The 20,828-nt window shown below is 35.4% G+C and overlaps 1 protein-coding gene across 1 annotated transcript in view; it reads left to right on the top strand.

The window, feature by feature from the left end:
- The window catches only part of SGCZ (sarcoglycan zeta), a 222,824-nt gene that overhangs the window by 138,885 nt on the left and 63,111 nt on the right, over window positions 1–20,828 (top strand). The window contains exon 3 of the mRNA XM_056352775.1: window positions 6,264–6,351. Within this exon, the coding sequence (XP_056208750.1) occupies window positions 6,264–6,351 (88 nt within the window). The remainder of the gene's footprint in view (window positions 1–6,263; window positions 6,352–20,828) is intronic.

Raw genomic sequence — 20,828 nt, forward strand, 5'->3', positions numbered from 1 at the left:
TGTTCCCTGCCTTTCTTAAAGCCTTGCAATGCACAACCACTGTGTGGTTGGAAATGAGGAATGCCATGATGAGTTTCTCAGCAAACTGAAGTCAAATACAGATATTTTTAAAAATTATTTTATGTATTTTTTTTAATGCATAAGTACCTTAGAAATAAAATGGTCATTCCAAGTCACTAGTTCATGAAGGTAGGTTTGTTAAAATAGCCCAGTAAGGAAATGTTCTGCCATAACTATATTAGCTGCCCATGCTGGCGATAGGCTAGAATAATACAGTAGTATATAACCTTACATCCTCTCAGAAACTCTCAACAGAAAGAGCTGGCAGATCTAGAATGCTGCCTAATTATTGCGTTACTTTTTGCATCTATATGACACTGTGTGGAGGTCCAGAAACCTGATGTGGTGTGCTTGCCCAAGCACAGGAATCAAATCATAAGAAAGCTAGTACTTGCACGCTAAGTATATATATTATACGTATGGTATAATATATATGTTATATATATTGCTATTATTACTAAGAAGTGTCAAAGTGGGTAATGTTATCATAATTAACTGTGTTATGAGCATAAGTCTGGGATTATATTAAATTATACAGTTTACCATTTTATCTAAACCAATGTTGTATTGAGCTAACTGGAGTTAAATTGCTCCACTTTAACTGTTTCTAATTTAAAGAGTGCATTTTGGAAATGATTTTCAAAACTGAGCTAATTAGCTGGGATTGCCTGTTTGAATGTTGTACAAAAACATTAAATTTGTCCAAAATATGTTAAAAATAATTGAACCATCTGTAAAAAATAAGAGTTTTTCTATGATTGCTCATGCAGAATATTTAACGAAATAACTTTATAACGCAATCTATCAGTCTTTCATATACTTACAGTAATTTGCTCACCTAATTCTAAAAATAAAAGTTAATACTTATTAGCACTGCACTGTGATCCTTACTTTAAAAAAAAAAAAAAAAACCAAAACAAAACCCAAAGAACACAACAAACCCAAGACAAAACAAAAACCCCCAAACCACAGACACTTTTTTTGCCCCCCAAATTTCCATTGTATTTATAACTGGATTCAGATTCAAGAAAGCTTTTTGAAAATATCTCCTAAATTTATTTGTTTATTTTTCCCTTTATGAATCCCAGCTGCAAACCTGTTTCAAATAAGAAGTGACTATAGTAACATCATGTTCATCTGGTTTGCCTTTAATACACTATGGAAATCTTGAGGTTGTAACATTTTGGGACTTGGGACTTATAACAGGAGTTATCTTATACAGTAAGTATCATGAGCCTCAGCTAGTTCTTAAGGTCCTCATGTCTGTCAGGGAGCCGCAAGGGCTGACTGCTTCCTAAGGGATGGGGGGAGCCAAGCAGGACAACCCTGCCAGGGGGGTTTCAAATGGAGCTGGACTGAAATGGCCCCACTCGAGAGGTGGGGAAGGCCCTGGGAAAGCTGGTCAGGGCCGGCAAAGGTTGGTGGTGCCCTCATGGCCCTGAGAGAATTCTGTACCATATTTTACTTGTTAGCTTATTGCTGTTATTAAAAGCTCTGTGTAACTTTAAGAATGTTCTTACTATGTTGCTTTTCGTTATCTACAGTATAGTTTTTGATTTGGCATCAAAAATAATTTCTGAAGACCACATTTACATGGCAATGCAGAAATAGAAAGTTCAAGTGTTCTGTGAATGAGAAGGTATATGTATAGCCTACTATCATTCATAGCAATTATATGTTTTTTTAAAGAAATTATTAATGAATTAGTAACATCAAAGTGATTTCTATGTCAGTGTCATGCATCTGATATAAAGAATTATACTTCAGTACAGAATTTAAATCAGGAGAAATTATATTTGAAGTGAAAAGTTCTTACTCTTATACATGTGATTCATTAAGTATGGGGGAAAACCAGAGAAAATTGTGTTCCCCAAATAAAATCTTTTGCCACAGATGTATTCTTTTAAAAGTTTTAACTTAAAAAAAAAGACCTTTGCAAGACATGAAATTCAGCATTTTATTTTTCACAGCTGAAAAATGTTCCCTATTAAGATGAGTTCAGAAATCATTTCCAGAAAAAATGAATCACACTTAATCTCACTATTTGAACTTCTTTGTTCTTTTGGGTGTGTGTTTTTTTGTTTTTTTGTTTTGTTTTTTTTTTTTTTAATGTGTTTGCAAAGCAAGCTGTTCATTGTCCTCTAAATGGACCAGTATAGCTGAAAGCAAGCAGCTTCCCACTAAGGAACTGGCTGCCCATGAAAAAACTGGTGTGCATGAAAAATACTTACAAAATAATCACATGAACAGTATGACTTGTTCCACTTAAAGGTTTTTCACTGACTTTGCATTACATGTGAAACTATTCCTGTGATACTTAACAAATACAAGTAATCTCAGAGCAAATTTATATAGCACGTTAACTGCTGTGCTTAATTCATCACACATTCTTGCAGTTCAGGTTAGAATTATAAGGAGTGGGAAAGAAGCCATGATTGCACATATTCTATGCAAAATCAAGGAACAGGGGAGCGAGGTCTGAATTTCCCTGAGAGAAAGGTGGAGCAAAAAGGTCAGCTCTCCACTTAGAATTGTTTTGTATGTGCTTTTTATGGAGGAATATTTCACAATATAGATTTCAGACTGTAGTACTGGGTTTTAGGCACTACTTTGCTCCAAGACCAAATGATACTGGTAATCCAGAAGTGGTCCAAGTTTCCTGTATCTCAGGAAACTCCCTGTTCAAGTACTGTCAAGTACTGCAATTCAGGCGGCAAGAACAGCTTCTGCACTGAGGGAGCAGGGGCTGCAAGTATGGCATGGCCTTTTCCAGGGGTAGAAAGTTTGGGATGAGCAAGAGAGATCTGCCTTTAATTTCTTTTTCTCAAGCACTCAAATTAACTCAGTGTCAAGAAATAACATCAGGTGATGAAGAACAACTTAAAGGATGTTCCTTAGAGTTGCTAATGATAACTTTTACACTGCTTGTACGTAATTATATAATAAATATGGAGCATACCTGTTCCTGGTATTCATAACATTGAGCCACAGAAATACATGGAACTTATTTTATAGCACTGCATTATTTTATTATGTGTAAGGGAAAAATAGTGCTAAGGGAAAATGTTCTTTGTCTTCACCTCTAAATGGAAAATCTGATATACAGCTGTATAATGTCAGCAACAAAAGTAATAGATTTTTGTCCCCTTGTTATGTGTGGACTTTTGTCAGGTATAACTTAAAGCCTTTTTCATTAAGTAAATATACAAAAATTATTTACTAATATACCAGTCTGCTTTTTTCTATATTTTATCAACTGTCAGGTGACATTAGCCTAGAAAATTATATCAAGATAGTAACTATGCCTGTTCCTCTGCTTGCCTGACTTCAGAACAAATCTTTTATACTTCCAAATACTTCCACGGTATTCAGAGAGCTTAATCATCCTTTCCCCCCTGGCCCCTTCTCCTTGATTCATCAAAAGATTTTTCTTTTAATTTCCAATTTCCAGGAAAACAGTGAGATGACATAATCCACAACACATTTTACATTCAGATGTCAGAAGGGAGATAGAAGTATCAAGTTTATTAAATTGCAAGCTGAATTTCACATCAAAAAAAGTAGATCTGGTGATCCAGACAGAAAATTACCAACTTTTTATGATGTAGATAGATTTGTTAATCATATGACTAACACTCATCTCACTTGATACTCATCTTACAGATCTATAATTCCACCTATTTCAGTGTTCTCAGAGTTGTTAGCTCCTCTGAGTAGACTACCTTTCAGTACCTTGAACCTCTGTCTTTAGGCACTTTCTGTGGACAACAGAGGTGCAGGTAAACAGTGTAGATAAAATGCTGGACTGCTTAGTTTGATCGGAGTTTTGCCACTGACCTTTCTTTGGTCCAGAATTTAAGCTTGCAGCTCTATATTTGACATTCAGGAAGTAAGGAATATAGATTTAAGTTCTTAACTTCATTCTTCTTTTGAATAAGACAAGGAAGAGAGAAGAAAGAAGTCTTGGTTCACCTAATCTTTCATTATCCTCTACTTGAGAATTTGGTACTGAAGGTCTTAATTCACAATTAGAGCCTGAGCACAAGAAACCTGAGAGGCAGATGTTAGCCTGTGAATCTCATTAAATATTTTCCTAAGATGAAAGGAAAGAAATTTCAGGTCAAGCTATGAACAGTGTTAGGAAGTATAACTTACCAAACCCTTGGATATGCAGCAAAAATTAGGTATGGCAGTATCCTTCTTTGCTAAGAGTGAGCTTATTCTTATTGAGAAGACTTTTCTCCAAATATTGTCTAAGCAAAAGTGAAAAGAGCTCCTTAAATACACACTTTGGCCATGCAGCTGTCTATCAGGACAACCTCCTTTCCCAGAGCAGCAGTTGCCTGGACTAATGATCTTCAAAGGACCATAAGGGAAGTGGAAATCAAATCAAGTGTTGAGAAAAAGGTCCTTAGCAGCTGCTTTTGTTGCCAGAAGCTCCCTTGATTGCATCACATGTTTAACTTAAACCAGTCACATTGAACACAATGTCTCACTGATAATTACAGCTTTTTATCTAGAAAGCTGATGGACAAGCCAAATAGTGACTTTCATCTGCAGGATTCCATGATGCAGAGATAATTGGCATGATGTTAGAGAGGTCATTGCATGGTCCAGTGAGAGATGAAACACACCTGAACTCTTAGAAATTAGTTTAGAACAATTTCAGACTTCCTAGGGAACTGAGCATCATTTACAGATAATAATCACAGCAAAAACAACTGAGAAGAGTGGGGTTTTTTTCAGAGGAAAGTCCTGGATTCAAAGGAAAAGATTGCAAGGTATAGTGCAAATTTAACACTTCATTCAGGTAAAAATAAGTTTTCATATATGGCTCCTTAACTCCTTTCTTCCTCTTCTTAAAACAGTTTCAAGAACAGGAAGAACCAATATATTGACACACACATACACATACAATAAAGTCTATCTAAACTATATGCTTAATTCAGGATCGACCAATAATGAATGCCCAAGGAAGAATATAAGAATAAAACCCAAGGAAGAATATAAGAATAAAATTATTATATAATAATAATAGCTTTCCTTAGTTATTCCTACCTAAGGTGCTTCCCGAGCTGTTTCTGTGAGGTGTCTTACCCGTGTTGGATAAACTTATCTAAGCATAGATACCGGCTAGCAAACTGCCAGAAGCATTAATGTACCCATGGTCTCACTGCAAGCTTCAGGGGAAGAACAGCATGCTATCAGGTGATTCCAGGAAGGAAAGTGCCTCTCTGCAGCAGCCGCCAGCATCCTAATTTTTCCTTCTCTCTCACGCTTACCCCCCGCCCCAATAAAAGCATGATCAGTAAGATTTTTTTTTTTTTTTTTTTGGCTGCGTTTCTCATGGCTCTCTGCTGAAGCTTTTATCCTTTCTCACACATCCGTCCTTCCCCTGGAGGAGTGGATATGGCTCCTCATTCTTCAAGAAGCAAAGTTCAATTCTGTCTTCATTTGTGAGGTTCCTTAAGCTGGCTTCAGACATGAGATATTCTGTATGTATACATTCCTCAAAAGCCTTAACTTACCAGGATGCTGAGAGCAATGTCATGCTGCAAACTGACTCAGAAAATCTTAAGACCATAATTAACATCACACAGTATTTGTCATCTTGCTAAATGAGCTTGATCACCAATAAGTATGTGTCAGGTGTCCTTGGTGGTGGGTCAGGGTTGTCTGTTATATGACCTCACCTTCCAGTACTCTTTTTCTTTGCTTTCTGAGAATAATTATAACTTTTACCTTCAAAAGTATGCATGCCTCTGTTTCTAAGGTTTTTTAGGAAATGCAATCAGAATACTACAGGTTTTGTAGATTAATAGAATAATGTAGTATAGCATTGGTTAGGTAGTTAAGAAGGTATATGTTAGCAATATGTGGAAAAAGGCTGATAAAACAGGTTTGCATTAAGGCTTTCTGAATTTGTAATTTTGTACTGTCCTCAGGAACTAAAACCCAGTTTATATAAATGAAGTTAAACTCTGTTTTCCAAAGCAGGGATTTTAAGCACAAAGGTTTTAATCGTAAGTATTCTTGTTATTCTTTTATACAAAAACTTGACTTGTAAAATATATTTATGAAATTATTAAGACAACTGCTATATTAGATACAACTCCCCTTTCAGCATGCATGTTATATTTAGTTCTAACTTAATTTTACCTCAATTTTTTGTTCTCTCATTTATTGTTTTACACGTTTCCCAGGATAGCCCACTGGTCTTACAGTCTGACAGAAATGTAACAGTGAACGCAAGAAATCACATGGGACAGTTAACTGGACAACTGACAGTAGGTAAGTGTTATTTATTGATTGTTATGTATATCAGTTTAGCTTTATGAATAGGTTTCATTACTTAACATAAACATTAAAATATTGCTGAATGTTCAGAAAAAAAACCTCATCACAATACTCCAACAAAAACTAATGCATACAATGGATGATAAGAACATAATTCAGCATTAGCTGAAGGCAGAGAAAGTAGAAATGTCTCAGAATAGTTAAAACAGATTAATGAAAAATTAATATTTTTGAGAGAGCTGTAATAAATTTAAAAAAAACCACACCAAACCTCAGCAAAACAATTTTCAACAACAATTTCAGTGGGGAAAATAACTCTTTTTTTCTTGCAAGTTCTGTCAGTCTTTCATTACTTCAGTAGAAATTGGTTTGTCCCCATTATTCTTGAGATGTATTTGTATCAGCATACGTTCAAAACAACTTGAATAACAGAATGTGAAAAAAAATCGGAACAAAACAAAAATCCAAATACTTTCCTGGTCACTACAAAATTATAATGGAAAATGATCATACTGCCAGTCATTCATTAAAATTTTCTGATGTTTTGCAAAGTATAAAATATAGCAGATAAAAGTTCTAAATGAAATAGGAATAAAAAAATCCTCTACTTATCTGTTCTACTTTTCATCTATTTTTCCGTGCTTATATTAAGTTTACCATGCTATACTGCACTCCTGGTGCAAATCATACTTACTGTGTTAGTAAATATGAAGTAATATTTTTAATATTTTCAGTATTAGAATAGTACTGAATATATTAATTGCTTTTTAAGAATGTTGGCAAACAAATCAGTACAAAATAATGTTCTAGATCTGTTAGAAAACAATATATATTGACTGGGAATGGGATGAAAATATGCAAACATATATGTGTAAGATACTAATGAGTATATAAATTTGAGAAGACATGCCTTAGACTCCACAGTGTTTCATTTTTTTTCACTTCTGGATTAAGCTGTGTTTTATATACTCTTTTTCCTCATGTGCCGAGGTTGTGCTCACAAAGAGTTTTAAATTAAACCTCACTTGTAATTTGCACTGAGCTTTCATATTGGCTAGAGACAGTAGCTTCAAGTTGCAAAAAATATTTGGCAAGTGCATATAGAGTGACACGCCATCTGCACTGATTTCCCTGAATGACCACATCAAATGAGTGTGCAAAGGTAACCAGGCTTGCTAGCAGATACAGATGAGGAAAATTAAGCTAACACCTGTTCTAGCCTTATTGTACTTGCCCAGTGCATTTGTGGAACGCAGTTCTGTTTCATCTAGTAGCTGTATTATTAAAACCTTCCACTTCATATGGTAATAGCTGAAACGTGAGCTGTCCGTGGCAAACATTTACATTGGCTGAAACAGATATGATATTTTGATTGCTGACATCATTCCTGCTAAGTGAATCAGGCCCTGAAAATGCATGTGACTATATTGAGAGTAACCTACTTAAAGGCATTATGATATAGGTTAATATTCTAAAAACATAAAGGCCTGAAGAAAACATGTGTTTTTATGTTACCATCATTACAGCGAACACCTGTAAGCTTCTTCCCGTGCAGCTGCTGCAGGGTGTCTGGAGAGTGGAAGTTTGCTAACTACAATGTTGTATTTACATTATTTCTTATTCTTTATCTTTCTGTTCTTTTTCATAATGGCTATATGACCTTTAATCTCTCTTATATTAATATAAAAATCTGCTTTATTTTTTATAAATGCCTCATACAGTATTGAATGCATTTTAAAATATTCATTATTTTCTTATTTATTATTTAATATTTCTTAGTACAGGCACTTATAACTATCAGTACAATCAGTAAAAGGTGGAATATTCTACTATTGGAAATCAAAGTAATTAACAGGCACCTAAAATTTAAAATATGTAATTCCCTTCCCTTCTCAAAATGTTTGCTGTGTAAGGGAGAGTACAGAGATTTTTTATATTTTTTTTTTGGCTTAAGTAATAGCATGGAAACACCTGCTGAGAGAAAGGGAGGGGAATTTCCTGTACCAGTTTGTCCATGTCAGAAAATATTATTTCTTATTAGCTGTAAATATGCTCTGGAAAGTCCCTGCCTCCTTCAGAAATGCTTTTTGTCCTTTCACGATGTTGCATGCTGAAGCAGCTCTTTGTGTGGTTACTCAGTCCAAGGGATGAAAATAAACAGTGGACTGAGCAGTGAGGATAAATAATTCTAAACTACAAAAAAGTCAATTAGTATGCCTTGGGGAAAAAAATATCTAGTTAACAACTTTGAAATATTCTTCTCTGTTAGCTTCTTTAAAAAGTTGAATAATCATAATTACAAAAAAATAGTACAATTGTATATGCATGGCAGAAGCTTTCTGAAAAGAAGGAAGGGTGCCCGTGCATTCAGGTGGATGATAATGCACTTTCTATACACATGATATCATTGACACTTTATCTGTATTTCAGAGGGCATAAGTGATGTTACAAGGCAATAAATAGGCTGGTCCCTCATCTTTGATGTTCAAAGTGCTGGTCATGTCAAATTTTAGGACAACTAAAAATTCTTCCTGTGGTATTTGGAATTGTGATATACAAGAATAAAACAACCTTAAGAGCATCTAATTGTGACTGTAACTGGAAGATAAATTAATGTAAAGAAGTGGCAGTGGGGCTGGGAGGAAGAAGCTTATATCATCACCCAGGCAGATGGAAAATCTCCAGTGAAACTCTTCATAACAAGAATTCTGTGAGTACACTATGGAATACAAAATATTTCTGTAAAGTGCATTAAGACATCTTGGAACACATCCTAATCTAGGAGGAGTGAAGAAAAGGGATGTTAAAATAAAATAAAGATACTTAAAAGTACTGGATGATTCACTAGTTACTTGTTTAAATGGTATAAAGTCAAGTCATGACGCCAGGTCTTACAATGCCAAGGGTGCATCCATTTTTACAGTACAATGTATTTATACTGACACTGAAAACTGTATGGAGAGAAAGTCACAGGTGTAGCAATGTTTTCTGTTGGAACCTATACCAACTGAGCTAGAAAATGTTCATTTTTGCTGTAGTCTATTCATGACATGTGGCCAGGAAACTGCCAGGTTTGTGTATGGATCTCCAAAAGGACTCCACAGTCTTCAGGTTTTGGACAGACATGAAGTATATCTACAGAATAAAGATGTAAAGATGAACATCCATTGTTTTTTGTATCTAAGCTGGACAAGGAAAAGTAATAGTGTCTCTCACCTTCCAACCCTTACTTAGCAACACCCTTTGCATTATGCATTCTACTGAATTACCCTGACACAAACTTTTCTCTCTGTTTAGTCAATGTTTGCATAGCTTAAAGCTGTATAGAAAAAAATCTACAGTTTTTTGTGCCAGTCTTAGAAATGCACAATAGCTGATCACCTCAAGCCAGAAGTCTGTTGTCTTCTTGCTGTCTGCACAGATCATATATACCTCTCTCTGGTTTTGAGTGGAGGACATTAGGCTAACAAGTGCTAAAGGGATCAAAATTAAATATGGCTGAAAAGAGACATCTGAAGCCCACATGTCTACTTACCCTAATTTCATCTTCAGATTAGATTATTAGCAACTTTCTCATTTTTTCGTGTGGGTTGTGTGGGGTTTTGTTGTTGTTGTTTGGTAGTGATTTTTCCCCTCTTGCTGAAATAATTGTTTCTAACAGGTATTTCTGCTATTGCTTCACCCTTTTCCATTCATAAAGATCCCTGGAGATGTATAAAATGTGTAAAAATGTGCACTTGATTTTTGCTAAGCTTTGGGCCCTTTAAGACAGAATCATCTTTCATAGAGGTCCAGAGCTGTACAAGTCACAGCTTCAGAGATCTCCAGACCCATGCAAATTAAAGACAATTAAGTGAATACCATTGAAAGTTATATTTCTGCAATTACTTTTTGAAAATATCAGGCAGATATATAATTTTCAATTACAGCTCTGGTAGAGACTGATATCAGTACTAAAAGATGTAGCTATTCAAATAACTTGTCAAACTTGACACTTTCCGTCCATTTACCACATGTGTTATGTGTTTGAGATTATTTTTCTTTAAAATGTGTTTGCTTGCTTGGTATGTTCCACAAAAGTACATGAGATACTGTGCAGAAACTATTGGACATATAGATACTATGGGTATGTAACCTTGTGGGAGTGGAAATATTGCCTTTCGTTATTCTTATACCACATATGCCCATTGTCTGTGCTATATCTACCAATACCTTACCAGGTAATAATCCTGTTACCCTTCCACTTCAGAGGTGATCAAAGTGATTAGTTACCTAAATGTTGCCTGTGATGTTCACTTTGCAACATCTAGACATCAAAGGAGATCTGAAGCAAGAGATAACGTTGGAAGCATTCTTGCTTTTAGAATTACATGTGGTAGTACTTGTAATAATGTATGCAAATGTTACTCTAAATCTTTGATCTCTATTGGCAGATATTTACTTATTCAAGATTATTATGAACTTGAACTAAGTATCCATTAAGGCAATGGAAGTAATAACATGCTTAAGTAACAATGCATGAGAAGTGGTTCCATATTTTTTAATCTTGTTTACATATATAGTAGCCTCAAATCTAAGGTCTTTTCTCCTGGGTGTTGCAGGAAGAGGGTAGTTTCAGAGCAGTTGTACACATATACCCTTTCCTCACCATAGGGAAAGGGAATAAAAGGGCTCAACTCCTCTCGTATCTGTATGGTTGTTCTTGTATTGTTGATAGCAGGGTACTGGGGAGAGAAGGGATGATGTTGTCTTATAGTCCCTCATTAGCTGATTCTAGCATTCAACCGGGCAACTATGGATCAGAATTTACTTGCCAGCAACATGTAAAATAAAGCCTTTCTCCTTTCCCTTACAGGGAGGTTTGCCTCCCTGTAGTCCCAAACTACAGTGAAATTTCAAAAATCTAAAAAATATTAAATGTTCTGCTAAACTTTATTTTCATACTAAAGCAATTGCTCTTGTAACCACTGTGGTGTGGTAGGATTATGAACATTGTTAGGAAGCCATGTTGCAAAACCAAAGTCAGATGAATGAGTTATCCATTTCTCAGTATTCCCTGAATTTGTATTCCTTAACCAAAATACAGACTGAAGAAATTTTTTGGGGTCCTTAAAACCACTTTAATGTGTGGAAATCAGAAATGCAAGCAATTCACTCCTACTATACATAGATGAATTAGTAGTCCAGCTTTTGTGGTGATGTACAAACAGGAATTTTTCATATAGAACTTCAGACTGAATATGGAATAGCTTAAAATCTGATTTCCTAGCATTTTGTTATTGGTCAGTCTTTTCTCATTGTAACAAAGATTTTTAACTTATTTAACTTAATTGGATTCCTCTTCTTTTTCTAATTAGAAATATGAACACAGAATCTGTAATTTCTGTGCTAAATTATTTGCATCACTTCCTTTTTTTTCGGATGTTTTTGCACCTTAAATGTAACTTTCTGTTGAAAATTACTGTTTCCAAAGTTTTTCCTTGTTTTAAGTCAGTTACTTGTTGATTCAGAGAATATTTAGGTAACTTACACAGCAAAATATTATACATTGTGAGTATACAATTTTTGCAGTATAATGTTTCTAAACAAAGTTTTATAGCTAACTAAACACTCTAAGTATCATAGGAATATAAACAATTTATCAGAGGATGAAAATACAGCTCATTTACTAGTCTGAGGTACAAATCCAGTATCAGATCTTTTGAGCAGAAGTAAATGTGAGAAAACTTGCCCTTTTTTTAGTACAGGTTAGCTACCTTGTACTTAACTGCAGAGTTAAAAGATCTCTTTCAACTTCAGGAATCACTGCAGAAGGTACCACAGACAAGTGCCTGAGAGGCCATATGGCTTTACATCTCCTCCTGGCAAAGTGCGTGAGACGAGCCAACAGGCAGTCAGAAAGCAAGCCATGTTGATCATAACAGTTGAAATGTCCAGCTGGAATCAGAGTCTCATCCCTTCTCATAATTTACAGTGCAATGTGATGTTGCGTCTCTTTCTGTCTGTCTAGTCCCTGGAAAAGTCTTTTTACAAACCATCTGTGCTATAACAGGTTTTAGAATAGAAGCTCACATAAAATATATTCCGATATCCTCATAATGACTTTGGCTAGACTACCATGAGAATCTTCTCCCATTAGTTAATTGTCTATAAGTGTGATATTGAGAAAATATGAGGCTCTGAAAAGTGGTCAAAACTTCAGCCTCTTTGCCAGCACTTTGATAGGTCTGCCAAAGTAACCTTTTAAAAATTAACACGTTAATTTATTTGGAATTCATCCATATTTCTCCTGCAATTCTCTGTTTAAATCATCTTCCAATAATAGAAAGCTTCTTGACTTGTTTGTTTTGATTCAGCATCAAGAGGCAGTAACAGTTAAGGGACTAGTAAAAAAACAGTTGCAAATAACTTTTCCAGTTTTTACTTTTCCTTCATTTGTAAATTAATTGCATCATTCTCTGTGTTAATCTGCATAGGTACATTTGACATTCAGGCTCTTGTGACTAACCCTTGTATTAACTGGATTGAAAAATAATACTTCTTCATATATCCATTACATAATCAACTCATAAAACTATTAAATATACTTGGTATCATTAACCGTTTGCAATCCACTTTGTGCTTGGGGTATATAAGAGAGAGAGACTTTATCAAGTACTTCAGATTGGTTTTAATCATTTAGGTAAATTTTCAATTTTTAAACAATACCTTTCATATCTTTATGATACTTTTATTATATGTTATATGCAGACATAACACTACTGTGCTGTTTAATATTTGAAATACCCTATGGTATAAAATATATCTTACATCTCCCTTATGAATTGCCATATGAACACCATACTATAAAAATAACGAGTAGTAGGCTATTTCTTTGTCATTTCTTTAGGACCAAGTAGTATTTCTTTCTGGTAGGTATGGCAATTATTTAACCTGAAACCTCTTTCCTGAAATACAAGAGTGTATCGTGTCAGTTGAAATGTCAAGAAGTAAAATTTCCCCCATGAATAAACACAAGCAGTAGTAGGACTGTACAGTTTCTGTGCAATTCTTTGCAATTTCTGCATGGTTATTTCAGGAGTGAGAGTACTCGTGCATTTTGATTCATTGTGCATAGCAAAGAGAATCCATGATGTGGGTATAAGATTTCTTGCTTTAAGTGTTATCCTCCTCACTAAATCGTTATACATAATCTTCTTTGATTCTTTTGTTGAATTACTAAACACTACATCAGTACTTTCAGAGCCAGGGTTTTCAAACTTCTTCCTCTTATTTCTGCATCCAGTATATTTTTTTTCTTCCTTTTGCCTTCTTCAGACTCTGAAAGTTTTCATCATTTGAGTCTTGATCCATCTTTTCTTCTTTTCTTTTTCTTTCCCTGGGTCTGAGCTCAGGAGGACTATTTCTACCTTGGATACAAAGTACAGCCCTTAACAGTTAATACCTGAAATTGGTCTGAAGTTGTATTGATCTAATGTGGAGAGCACCCTCTGCTGTTTGCAGTTGATGGACAAAAAAAAAAGATATTTTTATATATATATATAACTATATATATATATAACTAGCCTGATACTTCTCTCTATAACATTTGTAGCATGAACAAAATACATGCAGGTTATTTTCTCTCTAAGTTTACTCGTCATCTAGGTTTGGAAGGAATTCTGAGGTCCAGTACCTGGTTTTCAATGTGTTTTTCTTTCCATAATCAAGAGCTGGTTTCGAAAGGACAAGCACACGGAGGAAAAGATGGCTTTTCAAAGTCACAATATGCATTCTTAACTTTGGACTTTAGAATTCTTTAAGGCATATGCAGCTACTGGGCAGTGTGCTTTCTTTTTCCTTCTACAACTGCTCAATTTATTCACTCTAAATATTTTTTGTTGAGCTGCTGTTATGAAATTAGATATTTTTTCTTTTCCATGTGGAAAAGGTATCAAGCTGTGTCAGAGGAAGTTCAAACTGGACTTTAGGAAAAGGTTCTTCACCGAGAGAGTGGTCAGTCACTGGAACATGGTTCCGCATGGAAGTGGTCACAGCACCAAGCCTGTAAGCCTTCAAGGAGCATTTGGATGATGCTCTCACACACATGGTTCAGTTTTAGGTAGTCCTGCAAGGAGCAGGGAGTCAGACTTGATGATCCTTATGGGTCCCTTCCAACTTGAGATATTCCACGATTCTTTTGAAGGGGTACAGATTAAATCCATGGAGGGGAGGAAGAGAGACAAGTAGCAGGTCTTGCTCAGGCAGCCTGATGGAAGCCAGGCTTCAAGGCTTCACTTCTGCTGACAGCTGGTGCTGGCAGCAATGGCGGGCACACAGAGGACTGGCCACATTCTGGCTTCCCACAGGATAACCTTCAGGAAAACAGCAGTCACAGGCTTCTTAAGAGGGCAATAATTAATGTTCTGTACCCACTGCCACTTTAGAGATGATGGGAAAAGGATGAAAGGGAACACTAAATCAGTGTTTTCCAGGCTGTGATTACGGAGGGGAAGCAAAAGTGCATCAGTGACCCTGTGCAGACAGGTGTCTAATACGCTAGGTATGAGCCTCAGCTCGGTGCCTGGGTGTTTCATCTCAATGCCAACTCTGACTCTAGAGCATCTGTAGTAGGACTGGACACACACTGAAGTAAATTTCAATTATCAATGGCTATTCTGCCAGTGACACGGCAGTTCTCCACTTACTTTTCTGCTTTACAAGCTTTTTATTACCTCATTTTACTTTAACTGTTTCTAGAAAACTGGCACTGAAAACTAGGGAAAAGGATATTCTGTTTCAATTCTCAAATATTTTATCCTCAATATTAATTTTTTTTTTCTTCCCCGTACCATACCAGAGGACATGCAACTACAAGCAGTGGTTGGATTTCATTCTATAAGTAGGGTCTGAGTGGGAAGAGGTCATTAGTGGTGTGCATGGTGGTACAGAAGTCTTAGTGTTTAAACGTTAATCCCTTGCCATCTGTCCTGGTGTTGTTACTCACATGTTGTCGGCCAATACAGACAGCATTACTGTTACCCAAATGTTCAGAGCAGGGAAGCTATTCCCTTTTGTAGGAGAGAGATCCCAAAAGTCAAAGAAATGGATATTTTTTGGAGGTATTTAAGCAGGTTTTGGGGGATAGAGTGTATCTTTAAAAGATGCTTCTAATTCTTTGTCTATAGCTTTATCAACGGCTAGTACTTCATTTAACTGCAAAAACAGGTGCATTGTGACATTCACAAGGCTGCTGCTGGGTGCTAAGCATTATTAAATTACCTACAGCATCTGGACCTTTAGCAAGTCCCTGACAGGACATTAAGATTTTATTTTTACCCCCTTTTTTTTCCCTAATGTTCAGACAGCTCATTAATATTAAGCTTAGGTGTGGCTTAGGTGAAAGACAAAATAAGGACAAATAAGTAAGAACCCATTTTTAAACTTAATTAAATACAAAACATGGGGGGTGAGGGTGTGGGGCAAGGGGAAGAGAGACCGAGAAGAGCAGTGAGGTCTTTCTGATGTTTTCCTTCAGAGCTATAGAGAACACTTGGAAGAAGAAACTCAACAGCATGCTGCTGCTGAAGATATTAAAGCGACAGCAAAGAGATCTATCAAAATTATCGGTGAGAAGTAATTTGATTGTAGACTTAGATTATTTATTCAGCTAAGTTAACTTTAACAAGTCTGAGTTCTTTCTGTTATCTTACTAAGCCAGCTATGGGAAATTAGTCTGTTTCTATATGTGAAAGATTTTTGCAAGTGGATAGTCAAGCTTGGAAACATTTATCTGTTTGTCCATAAAAGTTATTTCTCTACACAAGGTAATGAACTTCCTGGATCACTAGTTCTATCTATTAGGTAGTATCTATTAGATTAGTATCAAAAAAGAAATAAAACCTCTTCTGTTTTCATAGAATCATAGAATGGTTTGGATTGGAAGGGACCTCAAGGATCATCTAGTTCCAACCCCCCTGCCTTGGGCAGGGTCACCTTCCACTTGACCAGGCTGCACAAAGCCCCATCCAGCCTGGCCTTGAACACTGCCAGGGATGGGGCATCCACAGCTTCTCTGGGCAACCTGTTCCAGTGCCTCACCAGCCTCGCAGTAAAGAATTTATTCCTAATATCTAATCTAAATCTACCCTCTTTTAGTTTAAAACCATTACCCCTTGTCATATCACTACATGCCCTTGTAAAAAAAGTTGCTTTCCAGCTTTTCTGTAGACCAACTTGAGGTACTGGAAGGCCACTAGAAGGTCTCCCTGGAGCCTTCTCTTCTCCAGGCTGAAAAACCCCAGTTCTCAGCCTGTCTTCACAGGAGAGCGGCTCCAGCCCTCTGATCGTGCCCATGACCCTCCTCTGGACTCATTCCAACAGGTCCATGCCCTTCTTATATTGGGGGCTCCAGAGATGAATGCAGTATTTTCTAGAATTTCCTCTCACATGTCTTTAGATTATGAGAAATTGCATCTCACTGTTATGTTAGAATTACTGTGTGGTTTTAAAAGCACTAATGTTGAAGTTTACTTTCTATTTATTGCACTGATTTGCCTGAGTCCTATAAAAATATGCAGTTCCAAAACCAGCTTCAATGTATAACACTGAAACTCAAATAACATATTGGAAAATACCAGTTAATATCCATAACTGGAACATAGCTGGTTTGTTGTGGTTATTTATCAAGATAATTATGTTTATTTGCCTTTTAATCATTTTGCCTTCATTCAGAAGAGTATGGAGTTTCAAATTCCACTTTATGCCAATACTAGAGATTTTTAATTGTGCTATTTGTAGATGGGCAGAGCTGTCTTGAAATAATGTCTCAGGCATGTACAAGACATTTAAATTAATATGGATTTTTATAATTTCTATAAGACATAAATATATCTTTGAAAATACCTTCTTCTTCCTTAGGTTATTCCTAGGGTGATAAATATTGCAGTTGCAGCTGAATTATGAACAGATGGCACTGAATTAATGATTAGCTGAATATTTTAAAATTTGAGCTAGGCTTCTTCCTGTGAAGAAAAGCATTCCATAAATCTGAAATTAATTAGTCACTGGGAATAGTTATCACTCACTGAATCACTATCATCAGTTATAGATCAAAGTAATACAGAGTGAGCATTTTTTCCAAATAAAAATTAAAGACTTCATTGCCTTTAAAATAAGTTAGTCCAACATTAGAGTCCCAAACATGAGTTTCCCTTTGTGATGTTCTGGACAGATGTTTTGTTTGGAGAAGCTGTTTTGTTGCTCTTCTCTCATGTGTATTATGAAAGCACCTGGACTACCTACCACCTTAAAGCTGACAGGTTTTAGTGAAAAGTTCCTAACCATTTTCCTTCTGGAATGGAGAAAGTAGTTTTCTGTTATGGAAAGGGATGATGGGATGGTTCTGACACTCACCTGGTTTGTAAGAAAGAAAGGGAAATTTGCTGATATTCTGTCTCTAGTTGGTCTTTTCTGGGTCTTTGCTTGGTTGGTTGGTTGATTGGTTGGGTTTGATTTCTTTTCTCTGTGGAACTTGTATATGAAGCCAGATGCTAATTTAGCACATCTATTTTCTCTGTGGTAGAGTGATTCTAGTTGGCTTGCCATGCTGCCAAAGGAAAAGCTTTCAAGCCCAGACAAAAATTCCACCCATGCTGCAAGTCTTGCCTCTGAATTTATACATTCATCTGCATCTAGGTTAGATTCCTTTCCAGGTACAAAATCATACGAACCTCTGAGGACACTTCAGATTTCCCCATGATACTAAACTTGTTCAGTTACCGTAAAACCTTACTCCCAAGGTTACCAATATAACCTTTGTAAATGGTGTGTTTGGAAGGCAGGCAATCTGGGAGTGATTCAAATCACAGATAAGGACACACAGAATTTAAGTGTCAGCAGGGCAGGAATTTCAGGTAGATGTCTTCATCTGTGAATTGAATTGCACCTTCTGTGTTACAAGTCAATGATGAACTTCATTGAGAACCTTAATCAGAAGAGACACTTCCAGAAGCTAGAGCCCAAATCTGCTTTTATCCTGCTTCTGCAGTTTTCCTGGCCCTTGTTCTACTGTCAAGGGCAAGGAGGCAAGTAATTTCCTAAATGGATAATATAAAAATCCTCCGAGCTGGGCTGAGCCATCATCTTCTTATGCTATCATAATATTCAATGACAGTTGTTTGGAAATCTGCAAATGCAGTTCACTGATCTGCGAAGTACCAGAAGAGTTTAAAATTATCATTTTCTGGTCATCAGGCTATAGTTTTTTACTCCTATTTTACTACTCAGTAGTACCCAGTGTTAGCCTTTTTATAGATTAATCCTGTGTGTCTTTTAATATTTTGTACATTTTATCATTAAAACTTTCTCAGATAAAGCCTGATTATCTGAAATGTTAACGCATATTGCACAGATAAAGCAATTTTATATGAAATGCTAACACCTTTTGCATAGATAACTTTAGATAACACAGATAACTTTGTACCCTTTAGCTAAAGCAGATAATCTGAGAAACAGTCACTTTGAAAAAACATTTTTTCTAGTTTTCCCTATGTTACAGGTGTCAGTGTTGAGTTCATTTTACAGAAATGTAAAATTGTGGGTTTTTTTAACATTCCTTTTCCAAGAACTCCTAAGTACTCTGGCAGCTTTTAACCTTTGTTTCAGTTGTCTTATCTGAAAATGTGATGAATACAATTATTGATTTAAAAAAGTTTAATCTGCATGCAGAAACCTTTTAATGGTCTAATTCAGTACATTGTGAATATAATTATACAATATTTTCTAGTCACAGCAGGTTGTATTAGAAGTCCATGGACAGCTGCCAAAAGCATCTGGAAAAACAACTTTTATCTTTTTGATGAAATTGGGAGGGGGGAGGAAGATTGAAAACTAACTTCTGAATAATAAGCGTATAGAGAGAATATAAATACAAATATTTACATTAGCCTTTGATTTATATTAATAAATCCCCCAAAATGTTCAAAACACAGAGTAGAAATAAATTTCAGAATTTGTCTAAAACCTACAGAGAATATTACCAGTAAGAAATAAGAAAGACAAAACTGAAATGCTTTTCCTTTTAAATTTCACAAAGCAAGATACATAACAGTTAGTATAAAAGGTCACAGGGTAAAATCAGGATGAGAAAAGGTAAGGAACCATTAGGTTACATGAATGTATTTGACTTCATTGAATTTCAGTTCAAGTCCAGTTCACCTCAGAATGATAAAGCAGGCAGCAGAAAGGTACTTGTGCTATTAGCAATTATTTCAGAAAGTATGTTGATAAGAGATAAGGTCTCAATGGGTGCAAAAAGGTCAAATAACAGATCTGTATAAGAAAAAAAGAAAGGTTGTAGAGATTTACAGACAAGTGATTTCCAGTAGAATTTCTGGGAAATTTTCACAACGTTCAATAGAAAAGTCAGGCTGAATCTGACCTAAAGGAAATAAATAATGGTAAATAGAAACAGTTTGAGAGAGGAATGAATGAGCTTATAATCTCTAAGATGTTATATTTCCCAGAGAGAAATGCAACATTCCTATTTTATCTTTGAGATTCGTCTATGTAATGAAGAAATTTCACACTCTCCTTAATGTCTTGTTCCTGCTCTTGCTATTTGATTTGAATGTGCTGATAAGCACAGCCTGTAGTCATGTACCTTATATTATGTATTGTTCTGTCTGGGTTTAACTCTGATTTCTTTTCAGTGAAATACACGGTAAATAATATACTTCAGTTACTTAGTTGGCAACTGGGTTTTCGTAAGATGTGTAGTGGCCAAACAACATAAAAATAAACTTATTGCCTAATTCAGCTAACCAAGGCAATGGACACTTTTCCACTGATGTTGCATGGAAATGTAGCCCATAGACTGCTTCAGTAAACCTCAGCTTCCAAAAGGTATATGATCAGCTTTGTAAATTATTTCAGTTGTAAAAACCAACTGTGTCACATAAAGGTAAGAATGCTAAGTTTGAGAATAATGATGAAAACTTGGAAAATTCTCTTAGGATTTAGTGCTGTTCAGATTCCATTCATCATGAGGGAGAAAAATTGATAAATTTGTTATTCCCATTCATGTTTTGGATTACTCCAAAATACATTAAAGTTATAATTCATTCATTTGCACCAGATGGACATTTGAGCTTGTCAGTGAAAGCTAAGTTGATAAAAGCAGCTGTAAGAGAACTTTAACATAGTGTGGCTATTTACTGGTATCACAAAGAAAGATTCCTGGACAGCAGAGAAAACATCCATAGGAAAGATAATGCAATAAGGCTTGTAATACAAAATAATATGTATTTATTTATAATTTAATTTATTTAGTATTTATTTTATATTTAAATATATTTCATTTAATTTATTTTATTTAGTAATTTTTATGTATTGATACTTATTTTAAATATAGCTCTTATATATTATTTATATATGTTTATAATATATTTATAGTATTATGAGAAAAATTAGTCAGATAGGAAACTCATTAT

The sequence above is a fragment of the Falco biarmicus genome, chromosome 1, assembly GCF_023638135.1.
Source record: "Falco biarmicus isolate bFalBia1 chromosome 1, bFalBia1.pri, whole genome shotgun sequence".
Classification (NCBI taxonomy): domain Eukaryota; kingdom Metazoa; phylum Chordata; class Aves; order Falconiformes; family Falconidae; genus Falco; species Falco biarmicus.